Source organism: Nansenia antarctica (genome assembly GCF_963989245.1).
Source record: "Nansenia antarctica genome assembly, chromosome: 4".
Taxonomy (NCBI): Eukaryota; Metazoa; Chordata; class Actinopteri; order Argentiniformes; family Microstomatidae; genus Nansenia; species Nansenia antarctica.
In genome coordinates, this window is record NC_137689.1 from 16,228,838 (window position 1) to 16,248,294 (window position 19,457).

Genomic DNA, 19,457 nt, shown 5'->3' on the forward strand with positions numbered 1-19,457 from the left:
GATTGGGTTAAGACAGAACTGATTTCATCATTTATAAGTTATATTTATAAGACTTCAAGAACCAAGGGTTATATTTTTTTTCTCCAAAGTCTATGCATATTGCATATGCACAACAATCCCTGATTACCCCTTTAACTATTGAACCTTATTAAGAACTCCTGCTTGTTTTCTGTCCCAGAATTCATCATTCTCTGACATCCTCCAGGTTGCAATAAAACTTGCAACTATGACAGTTTATAGACTGACTCTACACTGTTTGGATGGTGTATATATATTTCAACACTTTTGCTGCTCGTGGGCTGAGTGTTTATTATATGTACTTATTTATATATTTTATGTTTTTATTTATTTCTATATGACTAATAAACCCCTTCCTATTCCTCCCTCCCTCCCTCCCTCCCTCCCTGTCTCTGCAGTGGTGTGCCCACTGACGTGTATGAATGGAGGAGTGTGCAGCTCGCGAACTCACTGCCTGTGTCCACCTGGCTTCACCGGTCGGCTTTGCCAGTTCCCGTTGCGCCAGATGCCCGAGGCCCAGGCGGCGAGGGGCAACAAGCAGCCCGTCTACACCCTCTCCCTGCTGCCAGACGGGCAGAGCCCGGGGGAGCAGGCGGTCATGGGACGCCTGCAGCTGGCACAGACCAGCTCTGTGTTCACCCTCCCCCTGGCGCAGGGTATCCACCACTCATCAGAAGGTACCCTTCATAATTGCCTCTGTGGACAATGAAACCACAATACATAAGTATCCACTGGCATGTCATCTGAATGTGACATTACAGCTCATACACAGTAGAACTTGTGTTTTGGGTGTCGTTGTGATGAACTGTAGTCACACGGATGTCATTTCCTCTCTCTCTCTCTCTCTCTCTCTCTCTCTCTATCTCTCCCCACCGTCTCTCTCTCCCTCTCTCTCTCTCTCTCTCTCTCTCTCTCTCTCTCTCCCCCTCCCTCTCTCTCTCTCTGTCTCTCTCTCCAGTGCAGTTTAATGTACGTGTCCACCACACATCAGACACCTCTGTTGTCATTCATCCTCTTGACCAATCAGACCATGCCAAGCCCCCCCACAAAGCCGTGACACGCTTGACCCCTCAGACACACAAACCCAGAGGGCGGTGCTTCCAGGAGACCACGCCCAAGCAAGCTGTGAGTCAGACCAGGCCTTTACCATGAAGTCATGAACACTGTATTGTAAGAATTTTCATACAATGGATTTGCTGTGGTTTTTCAATTGCCATTGTGTGCATTTCCCTTGTTTTTCTTTCTCTCTCTCACGCCATGTGCTTCAGTGTAGCAGTACCCCCCTCCCTGTACTGACCAACCAGGAAGACTGCTGTGGCAGTGTCGGCAATTCCTGGGGGCAAAATAAATGCTATAAATGCCCCATTAAAGTACCATGTGAGTAACTGTCTCAGAATAGAGTTGTTTTCTGGTGTGTAAGCTTGCCTACTACTACTACTGGTGATCTGCCTTTCGCCTTTCCCTCCTCTGTGATCTGTCTTCAATCCCTAACTGCACCCTTAGAAAAAAAAGTTCTTATGGGTTCTTCATGGAACCATTGAGGTGCAACAAAGTCATTTATAGAACCATTTCGTCAAAATTGAACTTTTTAAAATCTTTTCATGAAAGTTGTACGTTTTTTGTACTGTTTCATCAAAGAGGTAGTATTTGCAACCTTTTTACCGATCTCATTCCGCAACGCAAAATTCCACGCAACGCAAAGTTGGGATGTCACAAGAACGTGAGCACAGATGTAATACAAATTCACAATTCCCCTGAAAACTTGCTAGATGGCTCCCTCCTGTTGCTAGGGAATTGTGGGTAATTGTGAAATTCCATTCTTTGTGTTGTATTATCTGACTAACCGATGTGCCTGGGATGTTGGTTCTTGTTTGTTTCTGACTATGTTACATCTGTGCTCTTGTTCATGTTTATGTTTTGTTGGGGTAGTTCATCCATTGGTGTGAAGCGTGTGCATGTCTATCATGTCTATTCACCTTTGAGGTATTATGAAGTTTTTAACTTTGAAATATGTTGTGGTCTATCAATGGGAAATTGCCTGCACTCTTCCTGAAGCTAGGCTACTACTTCTACTAAAATAAAATATCTCCAAAATAGAACCATTTAAGGTTCCTTAGACTATCAAGTAGAACCATCTAAGGTTATAGTATATCCCATGATTCATAAATGGCACTATGGTTTAAGAATAGTAACTATAACTATTAAGAACCATATGGTTCTTCTTAATTCTATATGGCACTTTTAGAGGTGTCTTATATGTAATATAAGCATGGAACCACAAAGCATGGAACCTGTTTTGGTTCCATATAGAACTGTAGTTAGTTCTAAGAATGTGCTGATCTATATAGTACCTTTGATTATTATCTATTATTACTATTATTATTATCTATCTATTGATTCTTAATGTATCATATGGGAAGTTGCAGCAGTTTCCTTTAGTGTTTGATTAGATTCCCTGGTGAATATGTATCTGCTCGGGGTCTCGCTTCTGCTAAATGGATTAGCAAAGTCATTGTTTATGGAGCCAAAAACGTCAGACTTTCCTGCGAATGATTTGCTCCCAGCTTATGAAAAAATAAGCAGACATTAGCACAAGCAATTTATGTGTAAAATGTGTGTACAGTGTTTGTATGTGCATGTGTGTGTGTGTTTGTGTGTGTGTGTGTGTGTGTGTGTGTGTGTGTGTGTGTGTGTGAGAGAGAGAGAGAGAGAGAGAGAGAGAGAGAGAGAGAGAGAGAGAGAGAGAGAGAGGGGGGGGGGGGCTGGGGGGAGACAGTGAGACAAAGAGAGAGGAATTAAGTTCCACTTTGCAGTTACGTGTGTTCCTATGTGTCTGCCCAGTGGAAGACTGTCATCGCATTGCAGAAAGATTGAATTTCAAGCTGCGCCCCACGAAAAATCTTGGCCACTTACCTTTTTCCATTTTTCTATTACACCATTCCTCAGTTCTGAGTCAGACAATGCAACCTTTGTCAGAAGGTTTCTAGAACTAGTTATTCTTTCAACTTAGGACAGCAGGATTCTTGCCTGCTCATCTGTCTTGTTGTAAAGTAAAACCAAAAGGACAAGAGGAAAATATGATTGTGGATATTTCTAGGAAAAGCCTTTTTTTAACGCTTCTGTTTTCTTCATTCTATTTCGGAGAGTCATTCTGGAAGGCGATGCTTCAACAGCTACCCGCAAAAACATTCTTACCATTTTTCTCCTTTGTGGAAAATCGACTCGTAAAGCATAACCTTTTTTTCCTATGTTCATTTGTGCTTTCTTTCTGTTTAATCCTTCTGTCTCAGACTAGGTGGAGTTTGGCACTGGCTTTATTCTCCTTTTTATTTTCCTTTCCCCTCCAATTGTTTCGTTCTTGCTCACGGTTGGATACCCATATTCCCTCAATCCCAGGGTCTGATCAAATGTGGCATCTATGCACACATCACCGTCCCAGAATCTCTTTCTCACTCTCTCTGTCTCTCTCTCTCTCTCTTGCACACACACACACACACACACACACACACACACACACACACACACACACACACACACACACCATCTGTCTATGATGGCAGTGTGTTCAGACTAAACAAAGCACAGCTGTATGAGCTAACTCTGTGACTAACTGGGAGAAAAGATGACCCTACTGCTAGAAGCAGGCGTACTCCTGACATACAGTAGGACGGTGGTCTTAGTAATGGTCTAGGCCTTCTCAGATATGTAGCATATTTCTCCGATTTTCACCCCAGTGTTTCTATGTCCCTGTCTCTGTGTGTGTAGCGTTCAGATAATGTTGTATATCAAACCACTCTTTCTCTCCTTTACACTTCCTGGGCCCACTTCTCTCTCTTTCTTCCACCCGCACTCTTCCTATGCCCTTCTCCTCTGCCGCCTTCAGCCTTTTCATCTGTCATATTATCACCTCGTCTCTCCTGTCTCCATCCCCCTCTCCCTCAGATACGCCAGTGAAACTCCAGACTATCATCGAGGACTATGGCTCCACCTGCCCTCAGGGCTACAAGAGGCTCAACAGCACCCACTGTCAAGGTAACACACCCACTGTCAAGGTAACACACCCACTGTCAAGGTAATACACCCACTGTCAAGGTAACACACCCACTGTCAAGGTAACACACCCACTGTCAAGGTCACACACCCACTGTGAAGGTCACACACCCACTGTCAAGGTAACACACCCACTGTCAAGGTAACACATCCGCTGTCAAGGTAACACACTCACTGTCAAGGTAACACACCCACTGTCAAGGTCACACACCCACTGTCAAGGTAACACACCCGCTGTCAAGGTCACACACCCACTGTCAAGGTAACACACCCACTGTCAAGGTAACACACCCACTGTCAAGGTAACACACCCACTGTCAAGGTCACACACCCACTGTCAAGGTCACACACCCACTGTCAAGGTAACACACCCGCTGTCAAGGTAACACACCCACTGTCAAGGTCACACACCCACTGTCAAGGTAACACACCCACTGTCAAGGTAACACACCCACTGTCAAGGTAACACACCCACTGTCAAGGTAACACACCCACTGTCAAGGTCACACACTGTCAAGGTAACACACCCACTGTCAAGGTAACACACCCACTGTCAAGGTAACACACCCACTGTCAAGGTCACACACTGTCAAGGTAACACACCCACTGTCAAGGTGTCAACGTTCCCTGGCTCCTCAGAGTCCTCACCAGTGACAGTGAAGCAGGGGGATGCTGTCTTACTTTGACCAATTTGAGCACAGCAGATGATCAAGTCAAAGTTGAGAACTCACAACACAATATTTCTTTCCACTAGCAGGTGTCCATCCCTGCGCTACTATGTGCTACTGCCTTTTCTACTTCGAGGATGATAAATCACAATCCTCTCTCTAACTCTCTCTCTGTGTCTCTCTCTCTCTCTCTCTCTCTCTCTCTCTCTCTCTCTCTCTCTCTCTCTCTCTCTGTCTTCTCCCTCTCCCTCTCTCGCCCTCCTCTCCTCTCCTCTCACGCCTTCCAACCCTCACCTTGCAGACATCAACGAGTGCACCATGCAGGGGGTGTGTCAGAACGGGGAGTGTCTGAACACGCAGGGCAGCTTCCTGTGTGCCTGTAAGGCTGGCTTTGTCCTGGACCGGACCAGATGTGTGGGTGAGTGAGAGCCTCCTCCCACCTCCAGACATGTGCTCCTCTGATCACTACAGACAGGCCAGGCTCTGTGTTCAATACGCTCCACACATGTTCCAGAAGTAGCTCTTATCTTTCTTTATTCCTCTTGTCTGGTCGTCCCACCTGGGGCTCATCTGCAGGAAGTGTAGTTGAATTATTGGAGTCTTTGTGCACAGGATGTAAGTCAAGAGGTGACCCCCCACCTCTTGATAGGTAGAACGCCTAGTATGTTTCGAATTCACGAATTCACGGCCTATCGTTAAATATCAGAGTTGCCAGGTTGCCTTTGATGTTACAGTATTTTCAATGGACGTTTTGACGCAAATGCCATCCATCTGTACCATAGGAATTCCATTGGGTTGGATTTCCTCTTTAAGAAAAAGGTACTTTTTCTCAGGGATCTCTGTTGTTATCTCATGACCATAACGCCACCCTTTGTTCTGTTCTCCTCCCTGTTCCGTCGGTCCTCCCGGATGTCAGAGTCTCCGTTGTCGTTGGAGCAGGGCCTGTGTTTCCTCATGGTGAGCGAGGCGGGCCGCTGTGAGCACGCCCTGCCCACACACCTGTCTCAGGAGATGTGCTGCTGCACCGTGGGGAAGGCCTGGGGCAGGAACTGTGACAGGTGTCCCCAGGATGGCACTGGTGAGTGGGCTGGTGGAGGAGGACCGGGGTGGAGGAGGACCAGGGTGGAGGAGGACCAGGGTGGAGGAGGACCAGGGTGGAGGAGGACCAGGGTGGAGGAGGACTGGGGTGGAGGAGGACCAGGGTGGAGGAGGACCGGGACAGTAGTATCTGGTGGAGGCTCCTCACATGTGTGTATGTGATGATGGGTCAGCTGGGTGGAGGCTATGAATGTATCAGCATGATAGTACAGGTCTGTGTGTCAGTCATCTCATCCTGGCTCCTGCACTGGAGGTGCTCATACTGAACAACAAGATGATGACCTGATAATAGACTGAATAAAAAAACACAATATGGAATATGATCTGTGATCATCGATCCCCCCCCCCCCTCTCTCTCTCTCTCACTCTCTCTCTCTCTCTCTCTCTCACTCTCTCTCTCTCACTCTCTCTCTCTCTCTCTCTCTCTCACTCTCTCTCTCTCACTCTCTCTCTCTCTCTCTCTCTCTCTCTCTCTCTCTCTCTCTCTCTCTCTCTCTCTCTCTCTCTCTCTCTCTCTCTCTTGTTCTTCTCATTCTGCCATCCAGCCTCCTTCAGTAAGATCTGTCCGGCAGGGAAGGGTTACTTCCTGCAGAGTGTGCGGGAGACAGTGGCCTTCCCGCCTCATCTCCACACCAGCCTGGAGCAGGGCCCCCGCAAGCCTGACAAGAAGCACGAGCAGCAGGGTGAGTCCAGTCCTCCGACACACTAAGAGTCACGGTGGGTTCCCCAGGACCCCATGAACACCGGCTTTGTCCTCTGCAAACAGACGGACTCCCTTCTGGAATCAATTAGGATGGCCATGATGAGCTGTCAGATAGTATCAGCAGGCTACTGGGGATATTGTGATGAAGTAACAGTGTGAACTGTGCTTTTAGAACCGTAGCCTTGATATGCCGTTGTTTATATTCACTGTCAGTGCTCTTCTGAAAACGTGTGTATTTTGCATGCAGCATCAGTCAGAATTTTTGACATGTTTTCTTCTGTCTGTTTTCACTTTCAGAAGTCAAGGTCCCGGTAAGACACTCATTTCTTATCAGTTGTATGAGCCTGAGGTTAGATAGCGGTGCGGCTCATCGCATACAGGCCTGTCTCTTTCTCTCTCTATCTGTCATCTGTTAGGGTAGTGGTGGTCTTGTGGATAGTGAGTTGGACTGGTGATCGGATGGTTGTGAGTTAAAATCCCACCTGAAACACCACCACTAGTGTGCCCTTGAGTAAGGCACTTAGTCCTCAATTACTCCAGAGGGAATGTCCCTGTAATCTGTCATTGTAAATTGCTTTGGATTAAAAGCTAAATGGCAAATTCTAATTCCTAATTCTGTCGTGTAGGAGGGTCCTCCAGAGGTGACCACGCCCATGCAGCAGGCTCCCATCAGCACCCACGGCCCTCGAGTCCCTGGTAGGCTCTCTGATCCATCCCTCCTCCCATCTCAAACTGCACTGTTTCTCTCTCAGTCATCTCCCTTCTCTGTGTCTCCTCAGATGTACTTAACAACTCCCAGTTACTCATTTTGATACCATGACCTCTCAGAACACTTAGTCGAAAGTCGGAACACTTTAAAGGGATAGTTCATCGAAATTCCAAAATGAGTCAACAAGAACATGCACATGGACAGCTTTAATTGTTCAGTTGATTCAGTGTGTCTGGGATTTAAGTCTGCCTTGTCCATAGACTCCAAATATGACATTTCGGTGAACTATCGCTTTTAGCATGATGTAACCATGAGTCATTCACATCCACAGTCAAAAAATGCCGGTTGAGAGAGGACGCTGGCGTTGCCTGTTCCCCGCTTCTCCGCCCGAAGTCTAGGTGTAATTGCAGTATCCAGAGTAGATTGTCCTACAAAGACAGTTAGATTTAGATTTAGTAATCTAAAAATTAATTAGACCCCTATAATGTTTTATTTTTTTATTTTTATTTTTTATTATTACTACTCAATCTTTTCAGTTTGTAAAGCGTCTTTGAGTGTCTAGAAAAGCTCTATATAAGTCTAATGTATTATTATTATTATTCATTCTCTCTATCTGTATCTGACTGTCCCCCACAGTGATCATAGCCAAGCCCACCCCTCAGCCCATCGTCAGGGTGAACGCGGGGAGGGTCCCCCTTGAGGTGGCACAGACCCAGGTCTCACGTGAGTTCCACTGCACCGCCACACATCACTACACAACTACTTTTACACATTTAACACTTAAAGAGGAGGTTCTCTCTGTCCGACGCTGTGCGGTGCAGAGCAGCAGTGTGCAGGTCTTAGGTAGATTGCTCTGTGCTCCCTCCCTGCAGCAGAGACAGACGAGTGCAGGCTCAACAGGAACATCTGCGGTCACGGGGAGTGCGTCAACGGACAGAGCGGCTACACCTGTCACTGCTACACCGGCTACCGTGTCCACTCCCAGAGGAACAGCTGTGTGGGTAAGGGAGGAGGGGGGGCGTGGCCAGAGGTGGGTGGGGGGGTAAGGGAGGAGGGGGGGCGTGGCCAGAGGTGGGTGGGGGGGAGGAGAGGAGCATGGCCAGAGGAGGGTGGGGGGGTAAGGGAGGAGAGCGGCATGGCCAGAGGGGGGGGTGGAGGAGGGGAGGGCGGTTACTGGCTTTAAGTTGCTGGCCATGCTGGCCTTCTTATTCACAGAGTCCATACAGTTGCATTGAAATAACATGGAGCTGCGTGTTGATTCTCAAAATGCTGCTGAAACTCTCTGGATCCCTCCTGTCTCTCTCTCTCTCTCTCTCTCAGATGATGATGAGTGTGACTCTGACCCCTGCGGCCACGGCAGAGGCATCTGCATCAACACAGAGGGCTCCTACCGATGTCGCTGTCTCCATGGCTACAAGCTCCTGGTGCATCATGGGAAACTCCGATGTATAGGTAAAGTCTGGCAGTTGGCGGTATGCAGCGTTAGTTGTACATTCTCTTCAGATTTTGCTCTCATGCATGTTTTTTATTTTTTACTTTTTGTCATTGTAGATGTGAATGAGTGCTCCAAGCAGGATATCTGTGGTCCAGGCGGTCAGTGTGTTAACCTGGCGGGCTCCTACAAGTGTGAATGCCACAGTGGCTTCAGAGGCAAGTCACAGCGTCAGCCAGCCTGTGAAGGTAAGAACTACTGTCCTTGTGTGTGTATGTGTGTGTGTGTGTGTGTGTGTGTGTGTGTGTGTGTGTGTGTGTGTGTGTGTGTGTGTGGGTGAGTGTGTGTATGTGGGTGTGGGTGTGTGTGTGTGTGTGTGTGTGTATGTGTGTGTGTGGGTGAGTGTGTGTATGTGTGTGTGTGTGTGTGTGTGTGTGTGTGTGTGTGTGTGTGTGTGTGGGTGTGGGTGTGGGTGTGTATGTGTATGTGTATGTGTATGTGTATGTGTATGTGTATGTGTATGTGTATGTGTATGTGTATGTGTATGTGTATGTGTGTGCGTGTGTGTGTGTGTGTGTGTGTGCGTGCGTGCGTGCGTGCGCGTGCTTGTGTGTTTCATAATTGTCTTGATGCCTTTGTTTGTGTGTACTGTGTATATGACCAGTCTCATACCTATCTCCTGTCTCAGATATAAACGAGTGTTTGGACCCCAGCTCCTGTCCCAGTGAGCAGTGTGAGAACACACCTGGTTCCTATGAGTGTGTGCCCTGCCTGCCTGGTCACCAGGCCCAGGGTGGCCTCTGCTATGGTGAGACCTACTCAGTCAAACACATGCACACATACAGACATGGGCCCAGGGTTCGAGTTATAAGCTGAGCTTTGTGGGGGTCTCCAAAATAACAATCAATATTCTACTGCGCCCCATAGTGTCTTGGTGGTAAAGTGCAGGCAGTCAAAGGCATACTGTCATTCACAGGAGGTTAATGCTGGTGCGTGTAGTTCTTTTGGAAAACGTGTTTATTTTAGAATATTTATCATATAAATAAATATAAATAATACTCATTGCATTGACATTTATGATCAAATAATGGTTGTGGTAATGTATTATTAGCGACCCCCACAGATGTATGATTTTACTGCTTTCATGGGAGCTCAGACCTTCCTTATGGGAGCTCAGCTCCCATTGGCTCCCACATAACTCGAACCCTGCATGGGCCTAACTTTGTTCAATACTAACCATTCTAGCTCACTGTTTAACATGTTCGTACGTTTGTTTTGGTGATGTATTATTGCCACCTAGTGGGCGTTATCAATGTGCATATGGTTATTTGAATGTGCAGACACTTGAATGAACAAGGATAGTCTTATGGGAAAAAATAATCTGCGAGTGGAATATACTGTCGTTTGTGTGGGGTAGAGAATGTACCAGTATCAATCAGAGTCAGTGAATCTGCCAGACAGACTGTCTGACCCACAGACACAGAGCCAACAGGGCATAATGCCAATGGGCTCTGATCCAGTCAGACATTCAGTCTGTGTTCTCCACTTCTGGTTCCACTCTACAGTGTAACAGTACCCATTCTCCCCCCCCCCCCCCCCACACACCCTGTCCCCTCCCACCTCTATATAACTCTCCACTAGATGTCAACGAGTGCCAGAAACGTGGTGTTTGTCCCAACGGCCGCTGTGAGAACCTCCCCGGTACCTACCGCTGCCTCTGCAACGAGGGCTTCCTCCCCGCTGCAGACAGCAAAGGCTGCAGAGGTTAGTGAGCTGCTGCTGCTGCTGCTGCTGCACAGACACCGCCAGTGTGACCTCACTGTGATACGGATACAATCCAGATACAATCTGACTGAGCGGACACGGGTTTGCTTACAGGAGTCCAGGCGCCAGTCTCATCTCACCACAGTCCAGTCAAGTCGATATCTCAAACCCTGTCTTCCTTGTTGTTTAATAATGTTTTTCCCGGGAAAACCATCAGGCATACTGATCCACTGAACCAAGGGTATACCGGTGACGCTGTATTCACAGGCTGTATGTCCCCTTCTTCCCCTTCAGACATTGATGAGTGTGAGGACGACAGACTCTGCGCCAACGGGCGCTGCGTCAACACCGAGGGGTCGTTCCAGTGCCAGTGCTACCCAGGATACCAGCGCACGCAGGAGGGCAGCCATTGTGAAGGTATGGGCTGATTCTTATGTGACTGACTGGAAAAATCTCAAGTGCCATGACGCTGCAGTGCGATTCACTGAATGATTACCCCCTTATTACAATATGCTGTGGCTCAAAGAGTCTCTATCGGGAAGTTCTGCCGTCCTACTCACTTAACGTAACATCGATGAGACATACGTGGACCACTGTTTCATCGGTATCTTGTCTCTCTCAGATATAAACGAGTGCGAGAGGCCCTCTAACTGCCAGAGGGGGCGCTGTATCAACAGCATGGGCTCCTACCGCTGTGAATGTCAGAAAGGCTTCATGCTGGTCGGAGGGAGGAGGTGCCAAGGTGAGTCTCTAGCTGTTGATACGCTAGCTAGTTGACTTTCCGGTAAAGACAGCATCACTGTCAGGCTCTCTGGCAGTGACAGCTAAATAGATATAAGTCTACAAGATGATGATAATGATCATATCTCTCTCTCTCTTTCTCTCTCTATCTCTCTCTCTGTCTGTCTCTCTCTCTCCCTCCCTCCCTCCCTCTCTCTCTCTCCCAGACATAGACGAGTGTGCGACAGACAGGAGTCTATGCCAGCCTCATGGTGCGTGTGAGAACAGGCCAGGCTCGTACGTGTGCGTGTGCAAAGAGGGTTTCATCCTGTCTGAGGACAAGCACAGCTGTGAGGGTAAGAACAACGATGACGCACCCCCCTCCCCTCTCATCCCTCTCTCCATCGCCATACTCCACCCCCCTCTCTCCTGTCACTCTCACTCCGCCACCACACATTCACATTGGGCTGGGAATGCATCAGGGGAGGCTGGTGGAGGTAGAAATCGGAGGACAGGCTCATTGAAATGCATGGGATGAAATGAGGAAAGGTAGAAATCAGGAGACGGGCTTATTAGAATGCATGGAACGGAGTTTCAGGGATTGGAATGAGCCCTTCCTCCTATTTCTGCCTCCACAAGCAGTGTTGCCAGATGGGATTGTTTTCCAGCCTAACCACAGTCTAAAAGCAGCCCAGTGTGATCATAAGTAACCCAGTTGGGCGGGAATACGCCCAATCTGGCAACACTGTCCACGAGCCTCCCTTGGTATAGTATGATGTCACAGTGTGTGCTCTGGCCTCCCTGCCTGACAGAGATGGAGGTGGACCTGGAGGATAAGAAGGAGTGCTACCTGAACCTGGACGACACCGTGTTCTGTGACAGCGTCCTGGCCACCAATGTCAGCAAGCAGGAGTGCTGCTGCTCCATCGGGGTGGGCTGGGGAGACCACTGTGAGATCTACCCCTGCCCTGTCTACCACTCAGGTACCCTCACACTCAGTCCCTACACACAAACACACACACACATGGCCACACACAACACACACACACACACACACACACACACATTCATTTTCACATACTGCCCTTATTCATGTATGACTACATAGGTTGTATGACTTACTGATGACTCATTGCAAAGTGCCGGATCGGTGTGTGTGTGTGTGTGTGTGTGTGTGTGTGTGTCCTGTGTTCCCATCCCAGCCGAGTTCCACTCCCTGTGTCCAGTGGGACGAGGATTCTACCATGAGGAGGGAATAACGGAGTACGGCCTGTCTGTCCACCGTGGTGCGTATGCAACCTTAGCCCCTCTGACAGCACACACACACACTCACACACACACTCACACACACACACACACACACACACAACTGCTCTATGATACCTCAGGACAATTGTCAGCTGTTTTACTCCATTTGTGTACATGGAATTGTTTGTTGTCATGATGAGTGTTTGTGTTTGTGTGCTGCAGACATCGATGAGTGCGTGCTGTTCTCTAATGAGATCTGTAAGGAGGGCCGGTGTATGAACACCCAGCCGGGCTACGAGTGCTACTGTCAGCAAGGCTTCTACTACGACAGCAACTTACTGGAGTGTATCGGTAACCACAGAGATCTTCACATACACACAAGCACGCACGCGCGCACACACACACACACACACACACACACACACACACACACACACACACGCTCTCACGCACATACAGATACTGTACATCAAATATTTTTGGGATTAAAGTTTTTAATTGATTAGAACACAAAGACACAGAAACGAAAAAAAAACTACAGGGATCAGGACACAAATGACATTCAGTCTCTATATATACAGGTTAGATGATAATCAGTACCTGAAAGACAAACAAGTTATTTCTTTGATCAGCTATATCTTGAGACGTGTTCTGTCCATTTCCCCCCACTTCAGATGTGAACGAATGCCATGATGAGTCTCTCTGCTCCAACGGTCAGTGTAAGAACACCAGAGGGTCCTTCTACTGCAACTGTAACTCCCCCTGGACCCCCGACTCCTCCAGCAAGAAGTGTGTGATCCCCTCTGTGGCGGGTGAGTTCCGCTGCTCTACCGGCTCGTGGAACTGTACGATCAGGGGAGGGCTGGTGGTGGAGGTAGAAATCGGGAGGACGGGCTCATTGTAATGCATGGAACGGAATGAGGTTAGGGTATCCAAACACACGTCTAATTCCGTTCCATGCATTCCAAAGCATTACAGGACAATGAAGCGAGCCTGTCGTCTGATTTCTGCCTCCACCAGCCTCTACTGCTGTGCAGTACTGTAGTACTGTAGTACTGTGGGGTGTATCCCCATAGAAACGAACGGGGGCAAACTTCCGTGAAGTCAGTACACGTTTGTGTTGCAGGTGTGGATGAATGCCAGGACCCGGCCAACTGCAAGAACGGCCGCTGCGTAGACACCCCGGGGTCTTACTACTGCATCTGCTCCCCGCCCTGGATCCTGGCCACCAACCGCAACAGCTGTGTGACCCCCGAGGAGCAGGCTGGTGAGTGGAGGCAGGCCATCATTCATTAAGGAGCGGAGGTGGTGGCTTGCTTGTGAGGGGAATTGTTTAGAGAGGTGCTGCTGGGAAGTGTAGTTCAGAGTGGGTTACTTACCGGTTGTGGCTGGCTGCCTTGTACTGTATGAGGGAGGGAGGATGAATGAGAGAATGACCACTGATTGGCTTCAGGCTTTTTTGAAAAGATGTTTGTGCCAGTCTTATGAACACCTCACACTAATCCCTCAGGAGCCTTCCCACCTGCCCCTCTCTGCTAACTCCCATAGCTAACCTCAGGCCCAACACGGAGCTAGCTCAGATAGAAACTCTGTAACCCTGGTCAACCAGCCCCCCTCCTGGCCTTAAAAAAAAACCTTGCTCTCTTTTTTAGGATCCTTAACCCAACTCTCTGGGCTATTCTACCCTATAGACCTATCTATAGACACCCACAACTGTCTGCATGCTCTCTGGAAAGCACACTTAGTGATCCTGCTTGCAGGCCTGTTCACGTTATATATTTAGCTTGTGGGCAGAAGCTTTGAGCTGGCCCCAGGCTGGTGTCTATTTTGTAACCCATGTCTGTGGTGCCCCTTGCAGATGTGAATGAGTGCCAGGACCCCTCGTACTGTAAGAACGGGAGGTGTGTGAACACGCCCGGCTCCTTTCACTGTATATGCACCCAGCCCCTCACCTTCAGCGCAGCGCTCAAACAGTGTGTCTATGACGGTGGGTATAACCAATCGGCGCTCAGCTCACCTGAGCCTGACCAATCAGTGCTCAGCTCACCTGAGTTTCGGCTTACCTGTACACCTGCCACTCCTGCAACTCCTTCTAACTCCTCCCCACTTTGAGCCCCCTCTGCCCAATACTGACTCTATGCACAGGTGTACTACTCCCCCTCCTGCTTGTTCCCATAGAAACACACCTAAAGATGAGTGTTTTTGCACATTTGCTCCGTCTCACTAAGCCAGCGCACTTACAGGAAAATCACTCATTACATTGTGTGCATGTGCTTGTGTGTATGAGGAAGTATGAGTTAGACAATACAGATACAATACAGCAGGGGTCGGCAATAGGCGGCCCGCGGGCCATTGCTGGCCCATCACCAATAATATTTGGCCCAGCAGAATATTTTGAGAATCCACTTTTTTTTTTTTTTTTTTTTTTTTTACAATATCGGACCGACAGTCCCACATATAGCGCCTATAATGTCCGAATAGAGAATCTACCTCCACCTGAATAATGCTTATTGTACTTTTATCCATGTTGAGAGTGAATGACACAGGGACAGACAATCAGGCAGCGGGGTGCACCGAAGCGCACTGACGCTGAACCCCTCATAGTGAATCATAAGTAGGTGGACAACGTGTAGTGCTGAAATAGCCGTGTGTGGTTTGAAAAAAATAACACCAGCTCAGTAAATAATTCAAACGTAATGTTTACGTATATGTGACTGCAACACACATATGAACAGTAACAAAGCAAATTCAGTTTAATATTCTGAAAAACATTGACAACAAAATCGGTGAAAAAAAGAAAAGAAAGAAAAGTAATCCGCTTATGCGAGGGGTGGTGGTGCATAGGCCTATGCTCCTGAAACGACAGAGCAAACACGCTATTAGGGATAATAATTACAATGAGCCATTCATTCAAAATATAAAAAATACAATTAGGTTATTAAATACAATAACGACAGGCTTGGTACTCACTTAATGTGAAAAGTGGCATCTCCCATCGGTCAGTATTTGCTTGATATCTGGTTATATGGACGTCACTTTAATCCGCAGGCAGTTCTCAAGTTTTTTTTTGCATCAATCGATTCCTCTCGTGCGTCTTTATCACATTCATTGAGGAAAAGGACGACTCGCATGTATAGAAAGGGAACATTGTGAGCACGGAAGATGTGAGTCTCACAACGGCTTTGCGTTGATGAAACCAGGTAGGATGAACATTATAGTTCGCTGTCCATTCCTCTTTAAATGCCCTGTTTTCACCGTCAACTTTCCTCTTTACACCTTTGGAGAGTGACATGATGTTTCTCTTGCTAGTTAGCAGGTTAAATGTTTAGCTAACTTCACCCGGCAGGCAAACAACCAATCCAATAATAATGTGACCTTGTCTGGGAGGAGGGGGGAATCATTCAGAATGAAAGTATGTTAAATAATTATTAGAATAAGCTAGGCTGCGCTACATCGTCAGTCCACACATTTATTATTCAAAACTATGGAAAAGGGTGAAACTACGTTTCAACGTTGTTGAGAATCACAACACAAACTTGCTAGTCAAGCCAAAATACTGCAACGTAATGGATTGGACTGCTACCTAGTTAGCTACAACACTACTTTACATTGTTACCTAGTTAACTACAACACTACTTTACATTGTTACCTAGTTAACTACAACACTACTTTACATTGTTACCTAGTTAACTACAACACTACTTTACATTGTTACCTAGTTAACTACAACACTACTTTACATTGTTACCTAGTTAACTACAACACTACTTTACATTGTTACCTAGTTAACTAGAACACTACTTTACATTGTTACCTAGTTAACTACAACACTACTTTACATTGTTACCTAGTTAACTACAACACTACTTTACATTGTTATCTAGTTAACTAGAACACTACTTTACATTGTTACCTAGTTAACTACAACACTACTTTACATTGTTAGCAGGCTCACAAAACAAGCTGTGTTAGTTGACTAGCGATGTGTACATTTTTCGAAAGAAAAGTCAAAGCATTAGAACGTGTCACATTTTTTAACAATCAATTACTTATGAATGAATGAATGAATGAATGAATGGAATGAATGGTCTTTATTGTCATTGCTACAGTACAGGTACCAAACAACGAAATTTAGGAGGGGTGGCTCCCCTGGTGTTAAAAAAAAAAAAAAAAAAATAGAAAAAAAAAACGTTCGGGCCCGCCATCTAGTGGCTCAAAAAAAAATTGGCCCGAGGCCAAACCTAATTGCCGACCCCTGCAATACAGGATAGTGAGATTGCAACATTTTCTGCATCTTCCTTTTTTTCCAACTCATATGTTCCTCCTTTTAATAAAAATGTTTGTTTTATTTTGGTGCATGCCAGATGGTGACAAATGGAGCATTTGTAGTGGCATAACTCATGAAATTGAGTTATAATAGCTACAAACATCAACAGGACTCTCTCTGTACTCTAAGATTGCAGGATTGCAAAAAGGAACTTTCTTGTGATTTACTCTCAGTTTCATGAAATGTCAACTTCCAAGAGTTTTCATTGGCATCTACTTGTTGTGGGGGCTGTGTGTGTGTGTGTGTGTGTGTGTGTGTGTGTGTGTGTGTGTGTGTGTGTGTGTGTGTGTGTGTGTGTGTGTGTGTGTGTGAATCACAGAGATTAAGGTGAATCACAGAGATTATGATAAGTGTCAGGATTGTGTCAGCTTGCATATTGCAAAGATTGGCTTTTTAATATAATGGATTAGTTCTTAAGATTTAGATTTGGAAGCTGTGAATAGAACTTGAAAAGAACAAACATGAAGATCCCACTTCACTGTGTCATGATATACCAATATTCTAATATCTCTCTCTGTCTCTCTCTCTCTCTCTCTCTCTCTCTCTCTCTCTCTCTCTCCCTCTCTCTCAGACCGCACAGCGGCCCACAAGGATGTGTGTTTCCTGCAGGTAGATGAGGATCTGATCTGTAGCCTGCCCAGGAACGGCCTGGTGGTCACCTACTCTGAGTGCTGCTGTCACTACGGCCGTGGCTGGGGGCCAGAGTGCAGGACCTGTCCTCAGAGAAACTCAGGTACCGTCGGAGGACTGGACACCGGCAGTTTCTCATCTCATCTCCACTCTAGTTTTAGTTTTGCCATAAGTTGCATAAACATACAATTAATGGAGGACTCTCTTCCTCACATTCAGTGATCTTCAACCGGCTGTGTGAGATGCACTTGGATACAGAGTCCGATGGTGAAGGGGACTTCCTGGCCGCTTTCGCCAACTACAACCCAGGTACAGCCCGTTCTGTTACGGTCTAAATGTGTGTATGAATCAGTGGAGGCTGGTGGAGGTAGAAATCATTGTAATGCATGCCCGTCCTCTGATTTCTACCTCCATCAGCCTGGTATGCATTCACTTCAGAGTGGTGTTACACAGTCATAGCACCTGGATAAGCTCTTCTTTTTCCCTGTCTTGTTTCTCTCTCCTTTCTCTCTCTTTTTCTCTGTCTTTTTTTCTCTCTCTCTCTCTCTCTCTCTCTCTCTCTCTCTCTCTCTCTCTCTCTCTCTCTCTCTCTCTCTTTCTGCTTCTGTTTTGGCTCAGAAGGGGACAGTTCAGAGGAGGACTCAGATGAGTGTAGTTGTGCCAATGGCCGCTGTGTGCGTTCCTACTTGGGCACTATGTGTGAGTGTAACACAGGCTTTAGGCTGGACCACTCCCGCACCCGCTGCACAGGTATGTCTACAACCAACCTATCCTTCCTCTCCACCTCACCCATATGCAAACATACTGCCACTTAGTTTGGCACAACAACAAAAAAGTGGATAAAGGGTCCATACTTACGAAAATAATTAATTCAAAAGTGAACTATGAGTGATGGATGCCCATCAATTCTTCTAACCAGTTTTCCTTTTTAATCTGTAGCTGCTGTCCGAGTGTCTCACGATCAAATGTAGTATTTGAAGGAACATCTGGTTGTTGTAAACATCTGGTATTTTGTATGTAAATGCATGTGCAGGCAGATGGCACTTCCACTCTTGCGCTCTCTCATCTCTTTTTCTCTTTTCAGATATTGATGAGTGTGCTGAACCGGGGGTCCGCGTTAATCCATGCAAGAATGCCCGCTGTGTCAACACCACAGGCTCGTTCAAGTGCTACTGCAAACACGGCTTTGTGCCTGCACGAAGGCCCAACATATGTGTCCGTACCCGGGCTCTATAACGTCTCTGTGTCTATCCCTCTCTATGTCCAACACACACACACACACACACAAACACACACACACAAACACTCCCACACATACGGTTAAGCTGTCTTAAAAATACGCTACTCAGCCTGTCTGTCCTTGGAGTGTCCCTCGAAATATATTTTCTTTTGAGGGGCTTTGTCCCTCGAATGGTTCATTTGAAATCTACAAAATGTATTGTCGTCTGCTTCACTTTGAGATTAGATAGCAGAACACAGTTTGTCTCTTTACTGTCCTCTCTTTTCCTAATTCCCTAAGATATTTCTTTGATAAAAAAAACTAAGGTAACATATTGTTTTGTTTTTTGTTTATGTATTTTTGTAATTATTATTTTTTTAAACTGTTTGTCTATTGACTGTTAAACTTGCGCTTTGTTTTGTTTGTTGACTTGTTTCCCTGTTCCCATCATACATCCCTGAATCATAAGCCATGCTGCAGTCGGATGAGTAACTTCATCTTCATAAAGTCCACTCCATTGCCATTATTAGTAATGAATCTGAGCTTCTGTGAGTGGATGACGTCATCCATCTTGGTAATCTACATCTAAGCATGTCCTTCTTCCTTGTGCTCCTCCTTAATTGTTCAATAACTTTGTACAGTTTGTAAAGTGGAGAATCCTTTGTTACCTGATCTCTTGGTGCCTATCCTGCCGCTGCAACCCTCTGTTGTATGGGATTTCTAATCACTCCATCGGTACTGAGAAAAAAATGTTATGTAATGGGAAACCCTTTTACAGTGCCTTTTAGAATGTTGACATGTGCACATTTGAAGCTGACAGAAGCTTCACTGGCTTAAAGGAGATGTGGATCTGTATGAGCAAGGCAGAGAA

At 46.6% G+C, this 19,457-nt stretch overlaps 1 protein-coding gene across 1 annotated transcript; it reads left to right on the forward strand.

Moving 5' to 3' along the window:
• The first annotated feature begins 421 nt into the window (after positions 1 to 421).
• ltbp3 (latent transforming growth factor beta binding protein 3) lies at positions 422 to 18,702 on the forward strand. Its single transcript, XM_080528139.1, has 28 exons — positions 422 to 695; positions 977 to 1,143; positions 1,287 to 1,395; positions 3,961 to 4,050; positions 5,038 to 5,154; positions 5,653 to 5,814; positions 6,380 to 6,517; positions 6,835 to 6,848; positions 7,164 to 7,233; positions 7,883 to 7,969; positions 8,119 to 8,247; positions 8,567 to 8,698; positions 8,798 to 8,926; positions 9,367 to 9,486; positions 10,320 to 10,442; positions 10,737 to 10,859; positions 11,065 to 11,184; positions 11,390 to 11,518; positions 11,975 to 12,145; positions 12,365 to 12,448; positions 12,633 to 12,761; positions 13,085 to 13,222; positions 13,537 to 13,677; positions 14,269 to 14,397; positions 17,309 to 17,470; positions 17,587 to 17,676; positions 17,986 to 18,117; positions 18,452 to 18,702. Exons 1-28 carry the CDS (start codon positions 437 to 439, stop codon positions 18,601 to 18,603), a joined length of 3,546 nt encoding a protein of 1,181 aa, XP_080384265.1. The 5' UTR covers positions 422 to 436; the 3' UTR covers positions 18,604 to 18,702.
• Positions 18,703 to 19,457: the final 755 nt, after the last annotated feature.

Coding starts and splice junctions, on each gene's coding strand:
- ltbp3 (XM_080528139.1), top strand. CDS start 437: ATGAATGGAGGAGTGTGCAGCTCGCGAACTCACTGCCTGTGTCCACCT. Junction 5,155..5,652: donor GGACCGGACCAGATGTGTGG/GTGAGTGAGAGC, acceptor CCCGGATGTCAG/AGTCTCCGTTGTCGTTGGAG. Junction 9,487..10,319: donor CCAGGGTGGCCTCTGCTATG/GTGAGACCTACT, acceptor ACTCTCCACTAG/ATGTCAACGAGTGCCAGAAA.